The following is a 27674-nucleotide window of genomic DNA, read 5'->3' as shown; positions in this document are numbered from 1 at the left end:
TGCGGAGATTGGATTCAACTTAAAATACTCGAAATTACGCCAGAACTTACCACCTTGGGAAACACACTCGCAGAAGCTTTGGAACTTCAAAAGGCACATAATGAAGTTCTGCGACAGCTTCAAGTAAGTATTTGTGTTTTTTCTTTTTGTAAAGCATTGTTGTCATTCATTCCAAATTCACTTTTATGGCTGTTGGCAAAAGCCTATAAGTTGGGTGCAATAAATTGCCCTTAATCTTTTTAAAAAAATTTCTATTTAAAAAATTTTTAGTGGAAGTTTTCGAAATAGAAAAAGGATTTATTATTTTAAGTTCGGTTTACTTGATTATTAAATAAAAATTTTCTTTCAACTCTATGCCGGACGTTTAACCACGTGAGAATTTAGGTTACATCAAATTCATGTAAATCCAACCATTAAAAATTCTAAGATATATATTTTTAGATCCACTCAGAGCGTTGGTTATTTCAGTTCAAATAAACAGAGCAATGTTTCATTATCATAAGTGCGCGGTTCCGTCCAACGAAAATAGCCTAAATCTTGAAACCTGAAACGAGATTTTAACAATAACTACATACAAAAAATTATTAAAACTTACAATAAAAACTAGATCTTTTAAAAATATTTTTGTGTTATGGCAATAATGTAGAAAACTTGAAAGTTTCTGCAGTTTCCAGATCCGAAATTTAAAACGACCATTGACTTCCATAAACAAATTACCGCATTGTTCAAAATTGATAATTTATATATTCAATAAGAAGAACGCGCACTATTAGGAGAAAAATACTTACTCTTCGCAATCATTTTGGTCTTTTCAAATACAATAAAAATGTAAATATGCATTTCATTTGATATTGATGCCAATTTATATATTCCAAAATCATAAAACCCAATAAAGCCTTAGACGTAATTATGGTGCTGAGGAATTTGCAGATCCCAATTGAAAGTAAAATGCAAATATCTTGAAAGAGTGAGCAAGTAGGCGTTCTGGCCGTACCATTGCGTGGGCTAAACACGCTTTTATTTGATTTATGTAGTTTAAGGTTCATTCTCGGCATAAAGCAATAAACTGGGATTATAAAGTAGGGATTACTGGCTGTATGGTTATTTAGATGAGTTTGACCACCGCTGCAAAAACTTTTTAGTAATTTTCTACGTATTGTTTTTTTCAGAACAAGCAAAGTCCGGTGGAAGAACTTCTTAGGCAGGCCGATCAGCTTATTGCCACTCAAAGGCCAAGAGCTGAAGTATATGCAGCTATGGCAGAATCTTTGGGTAGAGCATGGAGAGATATCAATGCAACTTTGGAACTGCGCAAGGTGAAAATCAGTACATCTATTACCGAAAGTTGCATCTAAATATTGTTGAAAAAAGCACAAAACTTTTGTGAGATGAAAGGTTTTGACGAAAAGTGGGACTTTTATGCTACTTCTGCAACAAACACTTAAAATAGTTTCTTTATATTCAACGAAATAAAATGTAAGATTTTGTTTTCAGCTAATCCTCGATCTCAACGTTCAGTATCACACAAAAGCTGAAGAGTTTTTTGGAAAAAATGATGCCCTCGAATCAGCCTGTTCAGATTCGAATCTACCAACAGTCATTGATGCAGTGAAAGCGCTCTTAACAACTATACATGACCTAAGAAGGTAAACTATGAAGCTTAAAACATCTATAGTTTATTGTGAAGTCGGGCTCACTCAAAATACACGCATAGCAATTACAGTTGAAGTCTTATTCAAAGCTTTAAGGCCATACGCGCAATAACTCAAATAAGGAAAACACATAAGTCGTTCTCTTATAACCTAGTCTGATGATTTTCAGATCACTATTAGAGACACTGATGGGGGCACTTCAAGCGGGAAACACTCTATTGAGTAAACTTAAAGAACTGGGAGCTGAAGGCACACTCGACTCGAGGCCCGAACGAATACGATCTTCTGTTAGCAAAGGTAAGTGTTTTCAACCAAGTACACTAGTGATGGTAAATGAAATATTTCTCTCTGATTATTTACAGCAATATCACAAGTCCAAGGTTGGTTGGACGAGCTGCATATAAAGAGGCAGATTTTGGAAGTCACTTTTAACAGAAGAAAAGTGCAGCTGGAACAATGCTTGGCACTAGCATTGCTAGCATCAGACTTAAAAGAGCTAGAAGAAGTGTTGAATGATAGGAGAAATCTGCTTGCAAATAGCACCCAATTAGGTGAGCACCATAAACTAGTTTCTTCACAAGTTCTTCATATTTCTGATAATTTTCAGGTGATTCTTCTTCTAGTGCTGAATTGCTGCTTCATGAGCATCAAAAACTTTTGCCAGAAGCCAGGCAGTTGCAAGAGCGAGCTTTAAAAATAACTAAAGCTACAGAGCAACTAGGAGCTTCAGGCTATTTTGCTGGAGATCAAGCCACTCAAAAATCTTATGTAATTTTGTCATCAACTTCTGACTACTTGGCCGATCTGCAGCAAAGGGAGATGCTTTTGGAACGAGTGATCAACTTCTTCAGAGCATCTCACACAGTAAGGCCCAGGAGTGAACCATTAAATAAAAACTGAAAGCCATTGCTTTTGCAGGTTCTTACCAAACTAGATCAACTGGAAATTCAACTGAAAACAACTGAGCTGTCGAGAAGCTCGCCAAAACTGGCCGAGCTGCATGCGCAATGTGCCAGAACCATTGAAGATTCTACCGCTGCACCAATTGCAGAAGGATACGGAATTTTGGAACTCGCTGCCCATGGAGGAGGCACCGAAGGTACAACTTTCCAAACATTTCGAAACAAACAGAAGCAAACGGTTTTTTTCAGGAGTGAAGAAAATGGTTCAGGAACTTGAAAACATGAAGATTGTTTTGAACAGTCTTTGTACAGCTCATAGGGAGGAAAACAAACGAATTACGGCAGCTCTGAATAATTTCATTGAGCGGCATGATGAGATTTACAACTGGCTGGTTACCATTGCAGAAGCGTTCTTGCAGGGTCATCAGGATATGGGTGGAGACTTGCGATTGGCTGAGGACTTTTTGCAGCTACACAATCGCTTGCAGGTGGACTTACAAGTAAGAGAGAGCATAATAACCAGCAACTGGGACATAGACAGTCGCAGATTCAATCAAAACATAATAGACACAATCAAAGAAAATATAAAAATATATAATGCAATTCAAAAAATTGGTGTTACTGATACCAAGTCGCAACTGATTTTGGTGGCTTGTTTACACATTTGCTGTGTTAACGTAGTTATTATTAAATAAATTAAGTATAGTATACAATTTTTCGAAATGCCCAGAATAACTTATTATTAAAATAATAGACATACAAATATCACATTAATACCCTCTCACAGATATACACATTAATATTCATGTGTCAATAATAAAGCGGTTTCACTATTTCCTTTCCAACCAACATATGTACTTTGCGCATTTTCACTTGAACTTAAATTCAATTTAGTCAGTAAAAAATATTTAAAAATAGGAAATAGGAGGTTAATTTCTTTTACAAAATAAAAGAAAATATAAATACATTTACTTTTCAGACCAAAGGAAATGAAATCAACCAACTTCTACTCACTCTACCCCCCATTTTGGAGTACTTGGAGGATAATCAAAGAATAGATGTGGATTCAAAGGTAGAAGGGCTCCACAACCGATGGATGAAGTTGAAGAATCTGTTAGAAAATCGGCTGGATTTGGCGAGGATTTATGTGAAGTTCTTTATGGAAGTTGATATCGTCAACAGGTAAAATTAACATAGTAAATGTATTCATTTTCTCCGACGCTTGAAAGAAACTATCAAACATGTGTTATACATTTCAAATGGAGTAGCTTTAATTAGCGGCAGGAAATCCGAGTGAAAACGTCCAATTATATGCGATTTAATTATATTCGGATGATCTCAATCTATTTCTTCTGACAACATAATTCAGGTACGTTTTAAGTTTTAACAGTGAATATAACTGATCAGTGGAAACTGCTAAGATGAATTGACAAATTACAGACGGAACTATTAAAAAGTCAAAGCTTTATCTAAAAACTTTACTTTCCGGACACTTTCCAACACGATACTGCAAGAAATCAAAATCTGTTGAACACTGCCTCCAAAATATTGCAAATATTTTTCTTCCTTCCGTTTCAAGAAAGGAAATTTGACAACGAGAGTAGATGGATGATTCATTAAAATCACAGAAGAACTGGTCCCAAGACAAATTAATGCTTTAATGGTCAATGCCGTGTTTCGAATCGTGAACATTTAAATTATTTGTTGTGAAAATGTCAATTAGGATTGGAATAAAATCATAGAGAATAAATGAAAAGCACAGAAAAGGGAATATTAGGAAAGAATAAAACAGCTACATTAAATTAAATTGATTCTTGCACTATTTCTTAAGGAAACCACTACAAGATGTACATCATTTATCTGAATTTCTTGTATTATTTTAGAGAAATGGACGCCTTAGAAGACTCCACAAGAGGTCGGGAGAGTGTGGATGAAAGCTCTATGAGAACTATTGAAGAGAAATTTGAGTTGCTGGTTCCATATTTCCAATCGGCTAAAAATACTGGGCTAACCTTCATCAGCGAATCCCATAGAGTAAGTAATGATAAAACAGTAAAAAGGATATTTAAATTTTATAAAAGTTATAGAAATATATGCTAAATGCCAGTCGAATCGTCAAATCTTGTTTGAACATTTGGTGCCGTCTGCCAAGGGCTAGACAAAGTAGCTTTTTCATTCAATGTTTTACAGTTGTTATACTTTTTCATACTTTACTCTTTTCTTTGTATTACATACAGAATTTTATCCATCTAGTTTGAAATTGAATTAAAAACAAACCGTTCAACTTTGAATGCTTTATCTCATATAATATGGATATATACTTTTATTTATTGAAAGGGAGTCTAATATATATTTCTGCTCTATTTAATTGTTTGAGTTACTCACTGTGAACAGTGTTGAGGTAGTTTGCAGCAGTGAACATGGATATTAATTATAATAACGAACTATTTCGGATTCTGTAATGAGATAATCGGCCAAATCCCAGAATAGTAATGAGAGAATTAGGAGACTGGCAGTTTGCCACTGCAGCGATATTTACTACTTTTTCTATTGTTATTCTCAGAATACTATCAGATTTGCATTAATTTCTCACAAGCAGATTTTTAAAACAGTTATAAGTATAATTTAATTATTAGTCGAATACATGATTAATTATCTATTATTTACAACCACTATTGAGCCACATCTTCAGAAGGAGTTGTTCTAAAACTAGCACTAAACTCATGAAATGTTCTTACTCGCTACTCATACTGAGGATCGAGTTGTCTGTTTATAACTTTAGTTTGCTAGTTTCTATATTTTTTTGGAAAATGGGAAAATAATAGCCCCGTTTTCTCATTTACTAAAATTCTATCAGCTCGAAACATTTCTCAAATTATTTCAGAAACCACTTTACTTATAGATCAAGGTAAAATTAAAATGCGAGAACCTGCTACTCTAATTGTTAACAGGATGTGTTATATTCGCCAGCCAAACCATGTTGTTTCTGATAAACATCCAATTTTTAATTTCGCAGACTTGCTCTAATATTTAAGATAACTAATCGATTAAAATAGCTGTTTGCACAAAACCTCACCCACTCGTACAACTATTTTAAATTTATTTAACTAAAATCTGCATCTTTTCGTCTGTTTCTGATGTTCTCCAGCAGTTGCGTCTGAAACATCCAGACAGACGCAGATCCGATAATAGAAAAGCGTCCCTAACGCTGTTTGTGCTAGTTTGGTCTGTACTTTTTTAATTCGCTATTGTGTCTAGTTCGGAATCAACTTTTGCTAAGTGAATTTTTTGACCAGTTGAATGTGTGAGAACAGTTGTTTCATTTAACCAACTGATGGGCGTATCGGGATTGACATCCATTTGAAGAGTTTCTAGTTTATTTCACTTTCTTTCATTCCCATTTCTGATTTAAAAATAACTCTATTAAAAGAAAATAAGTGTTTTTAATGAGAAAATATAAACCAGACGCTTATTAACGAGATGAATTGAGTTTTTAACTATTTTTATCGATGACACATGCAATTTTCCATTTTGTTAAAGTTTAATATTAAAATTTTCAAATATTACTTATAGCAAATGAGTTTTTTGAACAAACGTTAAAAAATGTCAAACTTATATCAAGCTTGGATAAGTAGAAATTAAACATCCTTGCGTCTAAATTAGACGTACACCATCAATAGCTGAAGAACCTTCCGCTAAGGAGATCTGATTGACATCAAACAATTCCATCTTCGAGTCGCGTATAAAAACTAATTAAACCAAATCTATTTCTAGGTGTCTAAGTATCCCTGTTCTCATAAATCTTGCTTCCCTTGTTTTATTCTTTATATCTAAATATATCCGACTTTTATTTCCAGATCTCTGAGCCACATCTCGACACCCAACGGGCTCGAAAGTACGTCGAATCGGTGCTGGAACGACTTTCTGGACGGCAATTGAATGTGACCAAATCGTGGCAAACTTTCCGCGACGAAGTGGTAGAAAAACGCGAAATTCTTGTGAGACTTGAAAGAATAATGGCAGAGAGTACAAAAGTAAGTTGAAAGTTTTTACGTATACTCCAACATAAAATGCTTTTATAAACCAAATTACAAGATTCATTAGAAAACATAATGAGATGCGCTTCTAAAAATGTACATTAAGAAAAGATCCTAAAAATGATTATTATTATTACCTAAGACGCATAGTGAGTATGAATATTCAATTTATAGAAAAACGTTATTAAAGCTAAGCAATGAATAATTGGGGAGTTAATGATCATTTTTAAATAGTGAGTTATATATTTCCGGTATATTTTCAGCCAACATCCACCTGGAGTCGCATAAATAACAAGTGCTCACATTTATTGCTCTATTTTGACTCGCTTAAGTCGAATTGAGTTAATGGCCTATAATAAATTTGAATTAATAAATTAAGTTGAACTTATAAATCTTGCTGTGTTTGCCTCCTCAAAAAGACTTCTCGATTTAAGTGTTTAAAGTTTTTATGGTTATTTTTATTTAAGTATTATTTAATTTAAAAATTACATTTTCTGAAAATCGGACCTACATTGTGAAGAGTGGCCTTTTTTGACACGTGATAGCTTTAAAATAAATAAATTATAGGGAATTGTCAGTGCCAATCAAACAGCGTTTAAAGAACTTGATCGCTTCCACTAATCTAAATCTTTCAATAGCTCACATAAAATTATTAATAATAATAGGATGAAGCGTACAAATTTAGTTTTAATTAAATCCTCCAATGCTTAAAGCTTGCGATGGTAGTTATAATACATGAGATAGAAGCATAAACAAATACTCTAAAGATTAACAATAAGTCAAATACAATTACAAAATAGTGAAAAATCAGCATGTAAATTATTAGTGTGTTGCATATTAAAATAATCTATAATTTTAGAGTATAGGAATAACGCAACACATTAATAATTTTCGTTTCTCATGTTAAATAATGTATAATTTTAGAGTATAAAGATCATATATGATGATGAACATGAACATAAAAAACCAAAATTATTAATGTGTTGCATTATGTTATCTCTATACTCTAAAACTATAGATTACTTTAATATGCAACACACTAATCATTTTTAAACAGTAGGTAGTCGATTTGATAATCTACTACCTACTGTTTAAAAATTATTTTGAATAAAGGAAACTAAATCAATCAAACTAATCAATATTTCAAATATTCAGGATGCGTTTCGCCTTTTTCTTTTGATACTGGAAAATGAACTAAATTTATTAAACGAAAACAAACAGCATTTCCGCCAACCGACACATGAAATCCGCATCTTAAACACGAGCCAGTGTTAGAATTTATATATATTTGCTATTTTAAATTCACGTCTAAAAATAAAGAACGAAACTGGCTGGTTAACTGGAAGTGTTTCCCACTGTTCAGTTCAATCCAGATTTTAGCATAATTATGATAACGACGTTTTACTTGCACATTTAAAAGAAAAAAATTAATCTTACTTATGCTTGACTAATATTTTAAATAAAATTTTTATTGCAATCTACCTCCGTTCATTAAAAAAAATGTTGGAGTATCTGATATTAGTAAATATGATTCTATAGAAGACGATATAAAGTTAATGCCTTCTTCTATTTTTATCCATTTGGCAGCATACTTTATTGCCTCAGTTTATTTCAATTGTTCAAAGCAGCTATGATTTACTGTGTTTATTTGATATTCCACGTTGCTTGATTACTTATGTTGAATGATATTTTACAGTTAGAATTCATTACAACACCACAAAACATTTAACTTTCCCATATTTTATTATACAGGGTGTTTCGTAAATACGTTAAAATATTTTAGCAGCGTGTTCGCCTAGTCATTTTAGAAGGGAGTCTTCCTGAGAATTTTTTTTGAGATATTCGATCTCCAAAATGGCGAAAAATATGAGTTTTTGTTGTTTTTCTTTAAAACCGTTAAACATGGAAAATTCAATTTTGGTATTCAATAAGCTACTTGAGGGCCATTCTATATTAGTGTTTTGTAGTTCAGTGTACTTTTATACATCGTAGAAATGTGGAACTCCTACTTTTGTTTTCTTCAGAACTTTGTTGTGTGCACTTAAGCTTTTATCAACATAATTTTTTAAATTACTACAAGTTATTTATCAACTTTTTTATCTCTTACTGTTTTTTCTTAAGGGCACTAGTTTGCCCGCAAAAAAATTAAATTGCTTCGGCTTAATCGAAACTTTCCAGGCCGTTGGGTTGCTAGAGGTCAAGATGCTCCTATAAACTCGCCTCCTAGATCTCCCGATCTAAAGGAGCTTGATTTTTACTTCTGGGACAATTTAAAAAATACGGTATATTCACCAGAAGTGAATACAATGGAAGAACTTTAGGAAATAATTTTTAACATTTCTAACGAAATAAGAAGTTCAGTGCAAACTTTATGGTCTGTAAATTTTAATTTCATTAAAAGACTGCTGCTAAGTTAACATTAGAATGGTTATTTAAATTTAATTTTGTTTGTGTACATCGTTGCGCATATTGTTACCATGTTCTTATTTAAGTAACATTTATTCAAACTTCATAATTGTAATCTGAACCAAAATACACAATTTAGAAAAATAATTTATGTTGTTAGGAATCAACTAATAATGCGTACCAAAATTGTTATATGAAAACGTTATAAAATTTACAAAAATTAACTTAATTACTTACACATTTTGAGAACGACAAAAAACACGTATTTATGTTTTTGCGGGCAAACTAGTGGTCTTAGGGAAAAACAATAAGAGTAATAAAAAAGTTGGCAAATAGCTTGGAGTAATTAACAAGATTATCTCGAGAACAGTTTAAGTGCACACAAAAAGTTCTGAATAAAACAAAAGTAGGGATTCCACATTTCTACCTTGTATAAAAGCAAACTGAACCACGAAACATTATCATAAAATGGCACTCAATTAGCTTGTAAACTATGCCAAAATTGAAGTTTCCATGTTTAACCGTTTTAAAGGAAAACTACGAAAACTAATATTTTCCGGCATTTTGGAAATCAAATAACTCAACAACGAAACCTCAAATTAAAAAAAATCTCAGGACGACCCCCTCTTTAAATGACTAGAAGAACATGCTATTAGAATATTTTAACATATTTACGGAACACTCTGTAGAAATGCAATAAATAAATGTTAAATAATCCTAATATGTGTACTTTCATCTGCTTTGTCTAGATTATTGGAAAAATGTGAAATTTACTAGCAATTTAATTTATTTACAAAACCATTAACTTTATGTGATTTAATTATTGCAGACAATCAGTTGGGTAACCAAACTGGATTCCCAACTGTACCCAATAATCACGACTTCTTCGACCAATCCGACGGAAATTGTCGCCCTTTTAGAGCACAAGCTGGAAAATGTGCTTCCAGATATTAAAAAAGCCCAGCAGGAAGTCGGACAGAAAATCAAAAGCGCTGAAGAACTCGTTGCTAAAGCAGGCGCTGCCGACGAAAAAACTCTGGGTATTAAGAATAAACTTAGCGAACTGAGTCAAAAGTTGGTGGAAATTTCCTCGGAGTATCAAATTTTACTACAGGTGTGTAAATTCCCTTAAGTTCAATCTTTATACCTTGCATTTATTCTTAAAGCTAAGCATGTAAATTAATTTAAAAATTTATTATTACAATTTTAGGTTCTTATTGGCTATTTTAAAAACCTGGAGGAGATTGACAAAAAGGCTGAAAACTATAATGCTCAACTGGAACACATTCGCTTACCCGACGATTTGCAAGGAATTGAATCGGTACTCAGAGAGTCGGAAGTAACGCGGGAAACTATTTTGGAACGATTCCGATTTGCGCAAACTGAGTGCGAGCAAATAGAGCAGAGAATTAAAAACCAAGTAAGTTAGAAAATTAATTTTTGGCTAGTTATGCTGCTAAATACTCTAAAAAACTAATTGAGTGTCAGTGGCTCTGGGATAAGCTCGATTTTCGCTTAAGTATTTTCTGACATGGCTGATCACTACATTATCCAGCGTTAATTTATTACACCATACCATTACTCCTTGACATGCCAGTTAAATATCCTTAATATTTCCAAAATATTTTGTTCCGAATGAAATGATTAGTTTTTCAAAATATTGGCAATTCTCCAACTGGCACAGTTCCTGATATCTTTCGCTTTACCGTTAATGTTCACGACCGCATGCAGCAATTTCCTGACCGCAAAATAAAAACCGTTCCCAACTAAACCACAATAAAGTTAGCAATTGCCAACATTTTTTCAAGGAACCTACCGAGGCTGCCCAGCATGATATTGAAAAATTACAACATGTGCTGGAACTCAGAACATCAGAATTTGAGTGTCAGTGGCGCGAAACTAATGAAATTCTCAGAACCTGTCGAAAGGTTAGCGAACTCACGAAGGAAACTAAAGAAGTAAGAAATAATATCAACGAAGTCAGCAGCCAGGTTACAGAACTACGAACTCAAGGAGGAGACTCATTGAGTGCGTCTAAAGCAGCTTGTGATAACTTTAAACAATTTACTAGAGTCATTGAGGTAGGAAGCTAAACAATACTTAATCTCCCCAATGCAATAATAGCTTCTATTCATTTAAGACTCTTGATCTTCGTATAATCAAACTGAAAGATGAAAGTAAGAAACTTGAAGAAGAACTACCAGCGGAAGCACCGCGAATCCAAAGTGAAGTCCGCGAACTGGAGTCCCAATGGAGCGATGTTAAAGTTCAAGTGGAAGACACTAAAGTAGTTCTCGATAAGAACGTGAAGTACTTCGAATTAATTAACGAAGTAATTTCCAAGAGTTCATTTTAAACCACCTAATAAATAAACAATATTTATCCTTACAGGCAAACGATTGGTACAGAGAAGGGAGCAAGCTGCTGGTTGGAATAGCCAGAAAATCCACCGCTGTCAAACAGCCCGAAGAAGCCGAGCGCTTATTAGAAGAAATAAGCTCCTTTCGTCAGCCGGGTGAAGAACGCCAATCGGAGAGAATTCAGGAAATATCCACCCTTGCCCATCAAATTTACGGCCCTGATGAAAGTAAACACGCTCCTCTTATAAACGCAAATCGAGAAATGCTCGAATCATTCTCGTCTATCAGCAATGAACTGGCTCAGCTTTCCAGCAATCTAATATCCGCAGAACAGGAAAAGCAACGCATTCTAAAAGAGCAAGAAGAAGCTCGCAGAGCCGAAGAAGCCAGACGACTCGAAGAAGAACGGCTTGCTCACGAACGGCGACTTGCAGAAGAACGGCGTCTAGCTGAAGAAGCTCGGTTAGCTCAAGAGCTGAGAAAGGCTGAAGAAGCGCGATTGGTAGAAGCAAAGCGCTTGGCTGAAGAAAAGTTGCGGGAAGAAAAAGCCAAACTAGCAGAAGAAGCTCGACTAGCTGAAGAAAAACGCGCAGCTGAAGAAAGACGGCTCGCAGAAGAAGCAAAGTTAGCGGAAGAGCGTCGTAGAGAGCAAGAAGCTATTTTGGCGGAGGAAGCGAAGAAAGTGGAGGCAGCAAAACGCGAAGTTGAAAAGCTGAAAATCCAGCAAATTCAATTCCTCGAAGAAGCTAAAAGAGCCGAAGAAGAACGACGCAGAATGGAGGAGGAAGAGCGTCAACAGCTGCAAAAAGCGCGAATGGAAGACGATGCTCGCAGACTAGAAGAAGCCAGAATACTTGAGGAACAAAACCGACTGGCACAGGAAGCAAGACTTCTAGAAGAGGAACGTCTGAGGGAAAAACACAATGAACTAGAAGCTGAACGTCAACGCTTAGAAGAAGAAAAATTGCGAGCAGAGAAGGCCCGAATGGAAGAAGAGCGAAGACTAGCCGAACAGCGACAGGCCGAGGAAGAGCAGCTGAGGTCGCAGAAGGCTCAAATGGAAACCGAGCGACTTCGAGCAGAGCAGGCTAGATTAGAAGATGAAGAGCGCAGGGTCAGACAGGCACAATTAGATGAAGAGAGGCGGAAAGCGGAAGAGCTTCGACTCGATCAAATGCGAAAAGCTGAAGAAATCCGTCTTCAGGAGATGCGCCAAGCCGAACAAACTAGATTGGAAGAAGCTCGGAAGCAGGAAGACGCAGATAGACAGAAGAGATTGGAAGAAGAGAGGATCAGGATTGAGCAAACTAGGATCGAAGAGCAAAAGAGAATTGAAGAGGAAATCCGCAAGCAACATTCCGTGCAAATCACCGAGATCAAAGAAGTTCATAAAGTGGAGTCTTTCCAAAAAGAAAAAAGTCCCATGGTTGAGGAACCGCAAGAATCACCAGTATTCATTACTCCCCTAAGTGATATTGTAATCCAAGAAGGCTCCAAATTGACCTTCATATGCCAAGTAACTGGCCATCCCAACCCTACTGTTACATGGTTTAAAGCAGGTGTCCCAATTCAACACAATCCTGACTATCATACTTCGTTCGACAACGGTATTTGCTCTCTAACTATCGAAGAAACCTTCGCAGAAGATTCGGCTAAATACACCTGCAAGGCTAGCAATTCGGCTGGAATAGCTGAAACATCCGCTTCCCTGATAGTGAAAGAAACAGAACCAGATGATCAGCTTATGGCACCAACATTTGTCAAAATGCTACAACCTGGAGTGGCCAAAGAAGGAGCGGAATTTCAGTTTGAATGCAGAGTGGAAGGAAATCCGCTCCCAACAGTGCAGTGGTTTAGAAATAACCAGTGTATCGACAGTTCTCCAGATTATTCTATTACATATAATAATGGAGAGGCTATTCTGAGCATTGACAAGGTTTCTTCGGACTATAAGGCAGATTATACCTGCAAAGCCACGAATGATTTAGGCACGGCTCAAAGCACTGCTAATTTGGTGGTGACAGGTGAGTTTAACTTAGTTGTAATTTCTGTGTTGAGTTTTTCAATTTGATTTTTTTTATTCAGAGAGTGTGTTCTATTAGCTATTTGGTTGCCACTCAAATAACACGTTATCTTTATAATGGTGATGCATAACGATTCGGTTAGACAATTACCTGATTTTTAATTTCCGACTTTCTTTCAAGATTTTAGTTTCGACAATGATTAAATTTTAATCGATATTGTTCAATATTCTCATATCTGATCAAATAAACCGAAATTCAATAAGTAAATATTGGATTTGAATCTGCAAACTGAAGTTGTCCTTAAAATTATATTAATTACTTTGGAAGCCTCTGGAATGAGGTCACATTCATTATTTTTAACAGTAACTGAAACATACACTAAAATAATTTACAGGAAACAGTTTTAGCATATTTGTGTGTCAATTGCCACCTTTCTAGACATCAGTGCATTGAACTCCAAAAATAAAGTGTTTGAAATGTTCCATACTGACTTTGAATAATAAAACTTTAAAGAAACTAAATTTGTAAGTAGCTTAAAATTTTGTGATTTTACATTAGAAACGTCTAGATTTGATAAGTTGCTTATGAACATTAAGCGATCTGAAAATGGATCCGTCGAATCTCGAATTAACTGTGGAATTTAGAAAAGTTGGCAAGATAATTTGGAAAATGGGTTTTGAGCATTTTTTCAATGTTAATGAAGAAGAGCATTTTTTTGTGCATTGCATGTGATTTGTTTATCATTTTCATAAAATTTTTTAAATATTTTAAAATTGTGGGTTTGTCCAGAAGATTAGAGATAGCGATTTTTTTTTACACAGCGAACGCACTAACAATTTATAATACTTATCTTCTCCTTTTTCTATTTCGTTTTCTTTTTTTTTCAGCAAATGCAAAAATCTGTATTGATATATCAAAATTTTGAATATCTAGTTTCACATCTCAATTTAACAATTTCTTATTAATACATTATTTACGATCCGTTGTTCTTCCTGGATGTCGCCTAGGGCTTTCGCTCTTCGGGTTGGTTAGTGTTGAATATTCTTCCGGTCGGTATTTCGAAGAACTTAGGCTTGGTATTTTGTCTTACGTTTTATCTGTGTTGGAAATCATATTATAGTTCCTGATGAGCTTTTTCGACCAGCTTCTATAGTTATATTTACTGTTATTTTCACTGTTCCTTCAGATTTTCTATTAATGTGAAATTTTTCAATATTTTAGTTGGCAATATTGATTTTAGGTGATGTTTGCCTTAATTTTCTGTAATGTCCTAACTGTCCTCACTGCTTTGAATCACTTTTGATCAGGTCTTTCCTTTTGAGAACCCACTTCATGATCATCAACGTATACTGTCTAGTTCGGATCATAGATGTTCTGAATTTTTTAATTCATCTTTTTTGCGCCAGTGTGTTTAGTACACTATTTAGGCAAACTTCACCTTCTTCTTCAAATTAATGTGGATTTTTTCTCGAATTCTTTGGTATAACTGGATTGATTTTTGCATTTGTTTGTTCCATTTTGAAGACAAGTTTTTCATTTTGGCTTCTGGAGTGAGGTTTTTAACTTCACTCCATGCGTACTTTTAGAGATTTAGTGTTGTGAAAGAATCTTAAGCAACAAAATTAAGTGCACAAATTTAAATACATCAATAATCAAGACATTGCCAACAGAAATTCGTTTTCAAAATGATAATTTTATGTTTAAAAATAGAAATTTTCGAATTGTGGATTAACCCACTAAAAGATAAATATAGATCGTTTGACATTTTACTACATATTACTCCTACTATTTGGCACCGTTATCGGTTATGTAGCCTTAGCAGAAATGTACCAAGTTCATAAAATGTGCAAGTATGCACCTTTTAAAATATCTTTTAATTCTTTAAATTAATCATCCTTTAAACATTTATAAGTAATCAAGCAAAACTTTGTTTAAAAATTAATCTTTGTTGCTGTCCTAATTCTGGCTTAACGTATATGTATTGTGGTGTTCTTTGCTCTCATTTTATAAGGGTAATAATTCTTTCACAAAAACATTTTTATAAATCTCAAGAACTAAAGTTTTGTACTAATAATAACGGACAGGCACGTTATTTCATAGCATTTTGGATTACATCTGTTAAATATCAAAGAGTTAATTAAACTATAATTTAATTTTTAAATTTATGGCACGCTGTAATATTACACAAATATGAATGAACAGTTTTAAAGAATTTTTTTTTAAGAATAAAGTAAACTAAATAATTTTCTATGTGTAGCAATCACCGACGCGATTAAAAAAATTAATATCATAACTGCTCGACTTCGCATTTAGTAATTTAAGGTTTATATTTAATTTTAATATTCTTTCAAATAATCATATGTGGATTCGATGGGGGTGTCTACAAAAAGTTTTTCATGATTTCAACAGTTTGGATTTTGAAAGAACTAATAGTTGTTCAAAATCTGGTCAGCGGGAGCAAAAAATGTTTTTCTATGCCTCACTGGGAAAATGGGACAATTTTCAAAAAAACATTTATCTCTATAAGTTTTGGATTAAATAAAAATATTCTGCCAATATCTAATGAACCATTCATAGTTCGTATTGCCAAACTCAGTGTTTCATTCTGCCGGATTGCGACTAATTAGGACAAAAATCACATATTATTTTCAAAAAATTAGTTTACTTAATCACACGGTCAACGTTGCATCTAGAGCTCCTCCCAACGCAATTCTAAATAAATTTTATGACTCGAAAGTCAGACTATGGTGAGGTGATTAATTGATATTTCTAGCGAACAGATGTAATCTGTTTAATACACCTGACAAGATGTTGAATAAGTAAAAAAATCGCGTTTGTTCGTTATTATTATTTTTAAATTAACAAATTAAACAATGTACGCAATAAAAAACTATTTTTTGTTACCTTCATAAATAAAAAGTAAACTTGCATACAGGCATACTTTAATGTTCAAGAAAATGACAAAAACTATGTATATGTTTGTTTATCTTCTAAGCTCGAGCTTAGTTGCCTCTCGGACCATTAGGCAAGAAGAAGCAATGCCAGAGCGACAGTTGTAAAAATCCCGAAAGCATTAAAAACAAATCTAAAAGAACTCTGTCTTATTTTAGCCCTGGAACCTGCGGAAGCTCCCGTTTTTGTAACACCGCTTTCAAATGTGATGGCCCGGGCGGGCCAAAAAATAAAATTGGAGTGCGAAGTTGTCGGTCTGCCACCGCCTATTCTAACCTGGTCGCACAACGGCAAAGCTGTGAAGGAAACGAGAGAAACTAAGGTAAGTTTTCCAAAAAAATGTTTTGCATAGTTTTCCCTGCTTAGTTGGGTGTGTTTCGTTCACTCTTATGGTTCCAGATCTTCAGGTCTTTGAGTGTTGCTATACGTGTTGTTCACTTCAGTGTTCATGAGATAATGCTTATATTTAATTTCACATTACTCACCTCAGTTTTATAACTTGTCACAGTTTCCCGAACGTTGAACTTACCTTAAATCCAAATAGGTTTAAAAATGCCGCTAATTACTGACCTTGCAAATAACACTTTCCTAAAAATAACGGAAAAGTGCGACAGCTCTGTTTACTTTGAAAATGAAACACCTGAGCTCTCTATTGGCAAGACACTAAGTGCTACGCTAACAATTTGCTCTAAAACAAAGCTTTTTGGTTTGAATAAATTGGATTTATATCAACCGGTGTAATCTAATATCATTCGATGCTCCATAGATATAATCGATGAAAATGGTTTCTGGAAATATTTCAGTTTGGTTCTATAAGCAAATCACTTTTCACTGGCTATTTTTAGTGCACCAGTTGATTCATTTTGCTTATTTTGTATCCCACATTCTGTTTTATATAGTTTTCGCGGAATTTAGGAAAGGAAAGTGAGAATATTTGCTGAATTCTCACCAGCAAGCTGTGTAGTCATTTCATATGGATTTGTGAACCTACAGTCATAAATACTTGAGAAGTTGTTATTACGGCAAGTAAATTACAAGCCTTGCTGTGAGTAAATCTTTGAAACATTCCTCCGTGCAAGATAAACATTTGGTTTTCCTTCCCTTTAATCTTGTTTCACTAGCGAGGTCTTGGCTCATTTCTAAGTTGTAATTGGTTTAATTATCATTTTCCTATTTTCTTTCCACCAAAACAATATAATTTTCTGATGAAGACGCCACTCCTAGTATCCATTCTTATGGTTTTTCGTTCACTAAATTTATGGTCAAGCTGCCAAAAATAAATTTCTTTGCTCATTACTACTTGTTTCGTTGAATATATTTACAACATTTTTTTGGTTTGCACCATCTGCCGAAATAGCTGCGCATAGAATCACTTCTTTTATTTCGTCTTAATTTTCTCCGATTTTCATAATTTTGACATACCTATCGTAGACCATACCTTAAGATTTATGAGAGGTGTTTGGTTAATAATTATTTTTTCCATTTGTTTGGTTTATGACTTTATTTTTTGAAAAATGTTTAATCGATTTATTTTTAATTAAAGCGGTTTAAGAGCTTATATGGCTGACAATTTCTTATAGAAAAAGGTAGTTTATGCAAAGGCCCCGTTTTTTTGAAATAACAAGTCGAAATCCCAAAATTAGCACACCACCGAGCTTCCAGATATTAACAAGAATTTGAGATTACTTTAGAAATGGACCCGTCTTTGGGCAAAATATTGAAATTTATGATCCATGCATTGTAACTAATTGCAGAATGGCTAAAACTAATTATTTTTAATATACCTTTTAACATGTGGAATGTTTTTATGTATATTTCTGAGTTGCATTAAAACAGGTAGACAATGAATAATAAATGAAAATAACCAATTGAGAAAACACGACAAAATATGTAGTTAAAACTTTTACAGGTCCGATATATCCAAAGGCAGTTAATTAAAAAACGCTCAATTAGAGACGACAAATTTATACATTTAAACTTAAATATACAACAAATATAATCTAGATCTTTTTCAGTCTCTAGACATTAGCGAACCAAACGGCTAAATCGCAAGTGTCAATTTTTTGCGGTCATAGTTTGAAACTGATGAGCTTTTTGGTCTTTTAGGTCGAAAAATTTTAATTCACCACGACCTAAAATCCCGAAAAATTCAGCAGCTTCAAACAGACATTTTTTAAATTAAGCAGATAAATTAGCCGTTGAATTGATTCGCAGTCAGTTGATGGATTTTGGATTCAGAATGCATTAAATGCCAGAAGATCTTGATCATTTAAACGAAATAAAGATACTTTGTTGTTATACTTCGCAATATAATAGATTTAAATAATATTAAAATTCTTTATGCAATCCAATAGCAATTTTGTAGTTATTTACTTTACATATTAATCATATGATCGAAATATGCTAGGTACTCGTATTCTGGCCAAGTATCCAAAACTTTAATTTTATTAGCGCTGGAAGTCGCTTTCTATTAACAACAAATATGCACTTTTAGTATTAAAGCAGACAAAAAGAATAAAAATCCAAATCATCATGAACAAACTGGAATAATAAGCAAACTTAATTGATACGTAGTTTATTGTCAATGTAAAGTGTATAAATAAATTAACTATTTACTACGAAGCAATAAAACAATAGTCATCTAAAATTAGACTTATAAAAATAAGCCACTTTCTTTGTATATTTCACCTGGAGGAGTTTAGTATTCAATCTAATTTTTTCAAGATCAGTTTATCCGGTACTTCTGCGGTATTGTTTTAGCCGATTTGTAAAGTAAAAAAAGTGTAAAAATCATATCGAAATGATTTATTTTGAGACGATTTATTATTTCATAATACTGGTGGTAGGATGGTTGTGGTTGAAATTTCGCAAAAAGGTAATTTTTGAAAGCACACTTAAATTTTAAGACTATGCATTGGAATTTTCAATTCATTTTTCGACTAGTGTTGTGTACTTTTTTGGGAAATTATATTAAGTCGTGGACATTAGCTTTGGATCTAGGATCTCATAGATGACAATATTGCGACTTGCTTTCAGCTGAATTGTTTTACCGATTTAAACTTTTTCAATTTAGGCGTATATGGTGTTATTTGATGATAATTGAGGCAACTAATTAATTTTTAATTGTCTACATTAATTTAAAATCAAAGGCTTTGTACTAATTAGTTTTAAATTCGAGTACAGAGGACTGGCTTATTATTTCAGACGGTCGGCATTATTAATGGTGTATTATAAGAGATAATTATTTTTGGCTCCAGCCAGCGATATTGGCACAGCTTTGCATTTAAAGATATTTCGGTTCAATTTTTAAAAATTCGCGTTTAATACCTAAGCAATGGCTATCGGCTTTGTCGTGTGCTAGTTCCAGTTTCGAAGATTCGGTTAGTTTATATCGGGAAAATGTAAATTAATTACGGAAACTTCAATATGCCGTGTAACAACGGGGAACGCTATTTTTACTTGGAGGACCTTCTTCCTTATCTGGGACTTATTGTTTTTGTTTTAGTGATTTCGTTTTCCTGGATTAAGGTAAAAAAAGGTGGTTAGCTTGTATTAGCTGTATATGTGTTAAATCTTTGATCGCTTTATGATCTGGGAAAGTTCTAAGAGTAAGCATAAAAATTGGTTTAAAAATAACTAATTAAATAAATTTGAATATGTGCTGTTTGCAGCAAATACGACTCTTTTACGTTCGAAATGTAACAAATTTTATTGCACCACAAAGCAACTAGCGGTAAACCAAAACCATTTCTGTTCAAGCAATTTGTTTTTATTTGGCACCAGCTGCTGCAGCATTTAAAACATATCAACTGTAGTACATTTTCATTGATGTTTCTTAATTGAGCTCAGTCCTTTCAATTTAGAAAACGATTTTTTAGTTGCAATTTGAAGGAAATAAAGCCACTCTGGTAGTTTTGGAAGCCTTCCCGAAGGATGCCGGCACTTACACAGTAAATGCTAAGAACATAGCAGGAGAGGCTTCGTCAACGTCCACAGTTTCGGTCAAAGGGCGACTTCCGAACGAAACTTCCGATAGCGAACTGGCCAGCGATATGGAGCCGGTAAAACCGTCGATTCAACTTCCGTTAGCCAACACAACCGTTAAAGAAGGTACAAATGAACCATTTTTTCACCATTCAAAGCGATGAAATATTTGAGAAAAAATTGAAAGTAATCTATAACCTTGCCGAAAAATATTTACCTATGATGTAATTTTTCCAGGCAATCAAATTCGATTAGATTGTGTCATTGTTGGACAACCGGAACCGGAGGTGATTTGGTACCATGATGGTCGCCCAGTAAAAGAATCTCCAGATTTTCAACTACTTTTCCAAGGAGACCGTTGTTCCCTAGTCATTCAAGATGCGTTACCAGAAGATGCTGGAGAATATAAAGTGGTAAGCGAGAAGTCGTCCTCATTCTTTCAACATAAAAATTTTCTAAAATGTTTATTTTAAATTCAAACAAAATGTTTATCGATCTTCAACAGGTAGCTTTAAATTCAGCCGGGGAAGCATCTAGCCAATGCGTGTTGGCGGTGGAACCCAAACAAGCCGAAGAACCAGTTGAAAAGCCCAGTGGAACACCGCCCAAATTCACAAAACTTCTTACCGACATCCTAGTTTCGGAAGAAGACAAGGTCGTGTTTGAAGGTAAGTTTACAAATGAAACGGCTACTTTCACCTGCAAGCAATATTTATATTCCTTTAGGAAATGTGATAGGAGAACCCAAGCCCGAGCTGAAATGGTTGCTCAACAACATTGCTATCACAGATACGGAACACTTCAAAACTCAGATAGATGATTCTGGAAACTTCAAGCTGGAAATTGAAAATGTTAAACCGGAAGATAAAGGAGTTTACACGGTAAAGGCGTCAAACGACGCAGGAGAAGCCAAGTGCTTTGCCCAGCTAATCGTAAAATCTTCCAAGTTGGCCGAGGCGGCTAAGCCATACGAAGAAGTCAAATCTGCACCGGTGTTTAAAGAAATGTTCAATGACCGAATAGCCTTTGCCGATACACCCACAAAGTTTGAGTGCATAGTCGTTGGAAAACCGAAGCCCAAAGTTAAATGGCTCTTTAATGGCAACCCCATTTCGGGAGAAGGCGTTTTAATATCCACTTCAGGAGATCGACAAGTTCTGAGCATACCCAGCTTGAAACCTGAGAATCAAGGAACCATTACTTGCGTGGCTGAAAATGAGTCGGGCAAAGCAAGCTGCGCAGCATCTCTAACAGTACAGTCAACTTCTGAAATTGCCCTACCAGAGCAGGTGTTGCCTACAACATCTTCATTAATTCCTACCGATATTAAGCAGCATGTAGAAACATCCTATTCAGTCAATCGCGAAGTAGTTACTCAATCATCCACTTCATCATCGAGCAAGCTAATTTCCTCTTCAATAAGCTCCAGTGAACCGCACGTTGAAGAACATAAAACCGTCTCTCAAGAATCCCAATCATTCAAGCAAGTGAACCAAGGAGCGCCACAAACTCAAAAAACCACTCGCATTGAAGAATATCATAAGGTCGGAAATGAACCTCCAGTCATAACAGAGAAGACCTATATTTATGGAGACCAGAGCGACTCAAGTAATATCAAGGAAATCAAGAGTGTTGATCAAAGACAAATTATTACCAAGCCATCTAGAATAGTCAGGGCACCCAAGTGGGTCACACCAGTGATTGGTAAAATAGTTGATCAAAACGTTGATGTGCTACTGGAAGGAATCCTGGATGGACAGCCCATTCCAAAGGTCGCATGGACGAAGGATGGCAAAGAGCTGGTGGAAGATGAAAGAACCAAAATTAAGTTCGCCCTCAATAAAGCGACGGTGGAAATTAAGGACACCAACGTGAATGATGCGGGCAGATACAGTTGCACTGCTACAAACGATGGTGGAACTGCAATCAGTACAGCCGATCTGGTTATCAGAAGTAATGTGCCACTTTAATGTGAAGTTGCATTTTTAATCAATTCATTTTTCCAGAAACAATATTTCCTCCAGTGTTTGGAAGACGTCTGCAAGCGCAAGTTATTAAGAAAAACGACCGTATTATCATGGAAGTGGAAGTCACTGGTACTCCTGAACCCACCATTACTTGGCTTAAAGATGGCATTCCAATTAAAGACGCGTTAAGCGACGCCAAAATCAAATCCATGGGCCACAGCCACACTTTGACCATCGATAAAGGTACTCACTTATTACTAATAGAAAAACACATTTATTCATTGTTCATATCCAACATTGGCTGAACCATTAAAATTTTGCCATTTTCCAGCTGATCTTAAGCACAATGGTCGTTATATGGTTAGGGCAGTAAATACAGGAGGAGAAGCTCAAAGTATTGCTGATATGGCGGTCTACGAACCCACGCCGGACACAATGGTTGAAGTAGTGAAGACGGTGGTGTTTGAAGATGTTAAGAAGCACGAAACCCTGGTAAGCATTTATATTTTATGTACAATGGTCAATAACTAAACTGTCTAAGTTACGTTCTTTTCTATGCAAAATTTAAATATCTTAGGCATCAACAGCCGACAGAACATCGTCCACTATAAGTACCAAAGCGCCGCTGGTGCCTACTAAAATAGAGGTGGCACCGTTGAGCAGTGAAATATCCCAATCATTTTCCAAAAAATCTGAATCCACATCAACTGTCGAGCAAAAATCCTCCCAACAATCGCATACTTATAAGCTCGAACATAAAACTCCCGAAATTCCCTTGCCGAAGCCCATAGAACGGAAAACACCTACATTTGAAAAGCGAACTGACTATGAAATATCCCATGAATTCGTTCCGGGTGAGAACAAAGAAGTAATCGAAGAGAAAAAAACAGTGATTGAGGAGGGAGGCATTGAGACCAGCTCCATATCCAAACAATCTTCTCTGCAATACTTTGTGAAGAAAATAAAAGAGGGCGATGCTGCGCCAGCCCCGAAAGAAGTGCCAGTAGAACCAATTCAACCACTAAAGCCAGAAATTTTCCAAAAATTCACCACCGTTGACTCAGAAGTTAAAAAAGAAACTGCTGCTCCTACTAAAGCTCCTCCTGTATCCACATTCACTGAAATCAGAACAATTGACAATAAATCAACAGCGCCAATCACTCAGGAATTCCGCTCGGTTTCTTCAACAAAAGAAGTAACACGGGAGGTAAAAACTCTTCCTTTCGCTCAAGAATATAAAAGCTCCTCCTCGACTACAGAAAAAACGTCGCATCCATTTAGAGAAGAATTCCAAAGAGAAACTACAAAAACTCAACCAACGAGTAAACCATTCACTCAAGAATATTCTTCATTCTCTTCTAGACAGCAAATTTCTGCACCACAAGAATACAAAACCTACTCTTCTGAAGTGATCAGGGAATTTGACCTTAAACCTGAACCTCCTGCAGAAATTTGCTTCCCACCTACTAAAGAACCGACCTTTAAGCAAGACTCAGTTCAGGAACGTGTGCACAAATTATCGACAAGTTCAAAGGAATTGCCTGCTCATGAAGTTCCTCAGGGAGGCGTCAAAATTTTCCCTACTCCACAGCCCGCAAAAACTGCAGAGAGCTTTAGCGAACGAAAGGAATTTTCCGAGAAAGTCGAAAAATCTTATCAGTCTTCCTCATATCAAACTTCCTCATCCTCATTCTCTAAGAGCTACGAATCCAGTTCATCTCCAGCTTTTACTGGAAGGAAAACACCCGAAGTACCTTCAGTACAGAAAATTTGGTCAACCAAACAGGAGCTATTCGATAGACCGGCTTCAGTCGCCTCTTCTTCATACTCAACGGAGAGACATTCCTACAGCAGGCCCTTGTCTGCTTTGTCAGGAGAACCATCAACGGAAGCGCTTCAGATGGAAAAACAATGGGCCCACAAATTCATGGAGCCCCAAACCGACAAGCCTTGGACGCGGCCCCAATCAGCAGGGCCGAAACCAACTTCATCGTGGAGTACACAAAGCACATTGGAGAAAAGATGGGCTCCAGTCGAAATGAAATCGGAGAAAATTGTACAAGAAAGCAGGACTTTTTTAGGCAAAACTCCAGTTCTTGTACCTCACTATATAGGGGAAGTAACACGACTGGAAACAACAGTAAAAGACCAAACAAGTGATTCATATTCAAGCTCAAAGTCTGAACACATTGTGGAGGAAAGTAACTTGAAGCCCTCACTCAAGTCTTGGCCGCCTGGTCCACCTGTTCAGGAATATGTTCCGCCTCCACCTCGACCTTATCCAACCATTGAGTCTATCCGAGTTAGACCAGTATCAGTTCAGGATATAACCGATGAGGTATATTTAGAACCGGGGCCTCCTCCCGAAATTGGATACGCTGAGCCTCCTACAGGGCGAAGGAGATCTTACGTGGAAACTATCGAACACGATCTGAAGCAGGAACTGCAACGAGAACCCAGCAAGGTCCCTCCATGCGCAGTACGAACGATTCCTCCACCGCCCTTGCCACCAAAGAAGGAAATTCCTCAGGCCCCGCCAGTTCCTGCCAGACCAATTAAACAAGTGGAGACAAAACCCAAGAAGCCACTCAAAGAATTGCCTTATGTGCCCTTTGAAAAGTTTCCAGACTTAGAACCCTTTCCGTTCAAGCCCGATCCGGATCGACCAAGACCTCCAAGAACTGGACCTCCTCCAACACCTTCCCGATTCGTTAAAGGACGATTTACAGATAGTGATTATGAGAGTGACTTTGAGAATGTGCGAATTCCACCAAAGTGGAAGCCTTCGATGAGCGACACTGAGGAGCCACGATATCGGCGAGTTCGAGCTCCTCTTTTAGTTGCCACTGGTAGGTCACGATCTCAAGAACCTGAGCCTTTACCTCCCTCCAAATTCGATAGACCTCCGCAATTTCATGGGCCACCAAGACCTGAGGTGGATTTTGAGGAGTTTCGACGCAAAAAAGATGCATCACAAATTAAAAAGATGACTAAGCACTTTGAGCAAGTTAGAAGGGAAGTTTCTCCTCCAAAAATCAAGCCCGCCAGCCCACCGACTTACGTTTATCCAGAGAAGAGGCCTGAGTCACCGAAAGTGAAAAAGAAGGTGGTTATTGATGGCTACATGGCTGATACCGATGAGCCCTTCCAGCAGAGGGTCATCAAAACTGAGCATTTCAGAGAGGAGAAAACCGAGTCCCGTCATATATCCCAATCCAGTCAGAAAATCTACGAAAGCTCCTCATCTACCCAAAAAACTTTCGTTCCTAAAACCCGCGTCTGTAAATACCCCGCCAAGAAGCATCAGTCGTCAGTTTCTTCAGTCAAGAAGGTTCGCTTGAATGTTGTTTGCCCAAAATAACTACATGTGTGTGCTTTGTCTTAGTTGCTCTAGCTGTGTGATGGATAGCTTTTCCATTTTCACTTTCTGCAGCTATTCACTCGATTCAGGAAAATTATTTTCATACGTTTGAATTTAATTTTTTTTTATTTGCTTTACTGGTATCTCACCAGTCTGCTCAAACACCAATAAGAAACGAATATTCCAAGTGTATGAACAAATTTTTAACTGCTACTGTTGAGTTCTTAGCATTAAAGCCTTGTAATTTTCCGCACAAATGCATGATTTACTGTGCACCAATAGCTGGTTCTTAAGTGCCTTTCTTTGAGGGTAAAATTATTCTTTTGATCTATACGAAATTATTTTTTATAAAACCCTTGGAAATGCACCTAGAGCCAACAGAAACGTCTAAAAAATCACCCAAATGCAATGAGGAGAGATATGTTTTGCCTTTCACTAACAGTGATATATTTCGTTTTAGGAATTTGTAGCTACTCCCATTATAACCAGCCAATCCACTCAGGAATATACTGAGGAGCACCAGAAGCAGACTCATCTAGAATCATTTCCCTATCAACCAGAACCACCCAAAGTCAAATCGACTAAAGCGCCTCCACCGCCCAGTCCTTCCAAGTTTATTAAAGGAGAATTTCGCGAGAGTGACTACGAAAGCGATTACGAAGGCAGAGTTCCCCCTATTTGGGGGCAACATGTTGACAAACAGTATAAACCAGTGAGGCCAGTTTTGACTCCAACTCATCCCAATTATCAGCCGCCTGCTCGCACACCAACACCGCCCACGGAATTTGAAAGACCTCCAGCTGTTGAGGGACAGCCAAGACCCAAGTTCGAGCCCATTGAAAAAATTACTCCAGTCCCCAAGTCGATAGTTAGGAAACCGAAAGCGTTAGCTGCGGCTCCTATAACGGACTTAGTTGTTGCTACTCCAGCCGTTCCCGTGAAGAATGTTTATATTCAACCAGGATCTCCTCCGGAAATTGGTTATGCGCCGGGACCAAGGAAAAGCCAATTTTATAGGTAAGATTAAACAATTTTGAATGTAATCCGACTATTTGAAACATATTAAATTGAAGACCATGCCATTCAACTAACAATGTTATATTCATCGTTTGATCAACCTATGAGTATTGCCTTTGGTATTTATCCCCATCGCTTTCCACAAACCCAATTCTAAACTGAAAGGTTTTGTTCTTCTCGACTTATTCAGCTCAACTACATCAGCTCCATATAAAAACGCTGTCCAAACTGAAACCTCCAACATTGTTCACTTTGATGAATCCACTGATACTTGCAAAAGAACGATGAGCGTGCAGCAGACGCACAAAGTAATAAAGTTTGGAGATCAATATCGGAAACAGGAAAAAACCACCCAGCGAGAATCGTACCCATTTAGTCCGGAACCAGATCGCTCCAGACGATCGACCAGCGTTCCTCCTCCACCAACTCCCAGCAAATTCATTCGCGGAGAGTTCAGAGAAAGCGATTACGAAAGTGAGGTCGAATCCGCAAAAATTAAACCCAAATGGACTCCAGGCGGTAGTGATGCCGATGCATTACATTACAGGTACGATTCTCATTAGTTTCCCAGCTGGGGAAGACATGCAGTAATAAAATGTCTCAATAGGAGAGTGAAAGCACCCACACCAACATCAGACTATTCAGCATACAGTTCTCAGCAGCAGAGGGCGAGGGCCCCAATGGAATTTGATAGCGGCCCGATTCAATCTACTACCACTACTATTACGGACATTACTGATGAGGAAATCAGTCGGCAGCAGTTGAAAACTTCTTCTGAAAGCTCCACGAAGCAGATTTTGAGAAGAACTAATTCCTACGAGCCTCCAAGCGCGTTGAAACCAGGTGAGCTATTTGATGTTAAATTTATAAACAGTTCCTGAAAGTTGATCTCGAGTTGTCTCGACAGAAAGAGAAATTATAAATAAAAAAGTGCCTTACACTATTAGGTATTCCTCATTGGGCTTCTGATTTTCAATTCGTTTAGACCAAATAATTTTTTACTGAAGGTGCA

At 36.2% G+C, this 27674-nt stretch overlaps 1 protein-coding gene across 2 annotated transcripts; it reads left to right on the top strand.

Moving 5' to 3' along the window:
• LOC109536992 (titin) lies at positions 1-27505 on the top strand (the record flags this gene model as incomplete). 2 transcript variants are annotated; one of them, XM_048663380.1, is given in 27 exon segments in its annotated part: positions 1-123; positions 1170-1316; positions 1495-1646; positions 1822-1949; positions 2015-2203; positions 2260-2516; positions 2571-2751; positions 2804-3054; positions 3534-3736; positions 4438-4588; positions 6412-6588; positions 9827-10111; positions 10208-10417; positions 10806-11078; positions 11138-11329; positions 11389-13381; positions 16492-16655; positions 20212-20443; positions 20555-20730; positions 20823-20985; positions 21044-22270; positions 22324-22527; positions 22616-22776; positions 22862-25615; positions 26106-26662; positions 26853-27209; positions 27270-27505. In XM_048663380.1, coding segments are annotated over 27 exon segments (11143 nt in total), but the record flags the coding sequence as incomplete, so codon positions are not given.
• Between the last annotated feature and the right edge of the window lie 169 nt (positions 27506-27674).

This window comes from Dendroctonus ponderosae, unplaced genomic scaffold (genome assembly GCF_020466585.1).
Source record: "Dendroctonus ponderosae isolate FM_Combo_2020 unplaced genomic scaffold, Dpon_F_20191213v2 Dpon_F_20191213_185, whole genome shotgun sequence".
NCBI lineage: Eukaryota > Metazoa > Arthropoda > Insecta > Coleoptera > Curculionidae > Dendroctonus > Dendroctonus ponderosae.
This window is presented reverse-complemented; position numbering and strand designations above follow the sequence as displayed.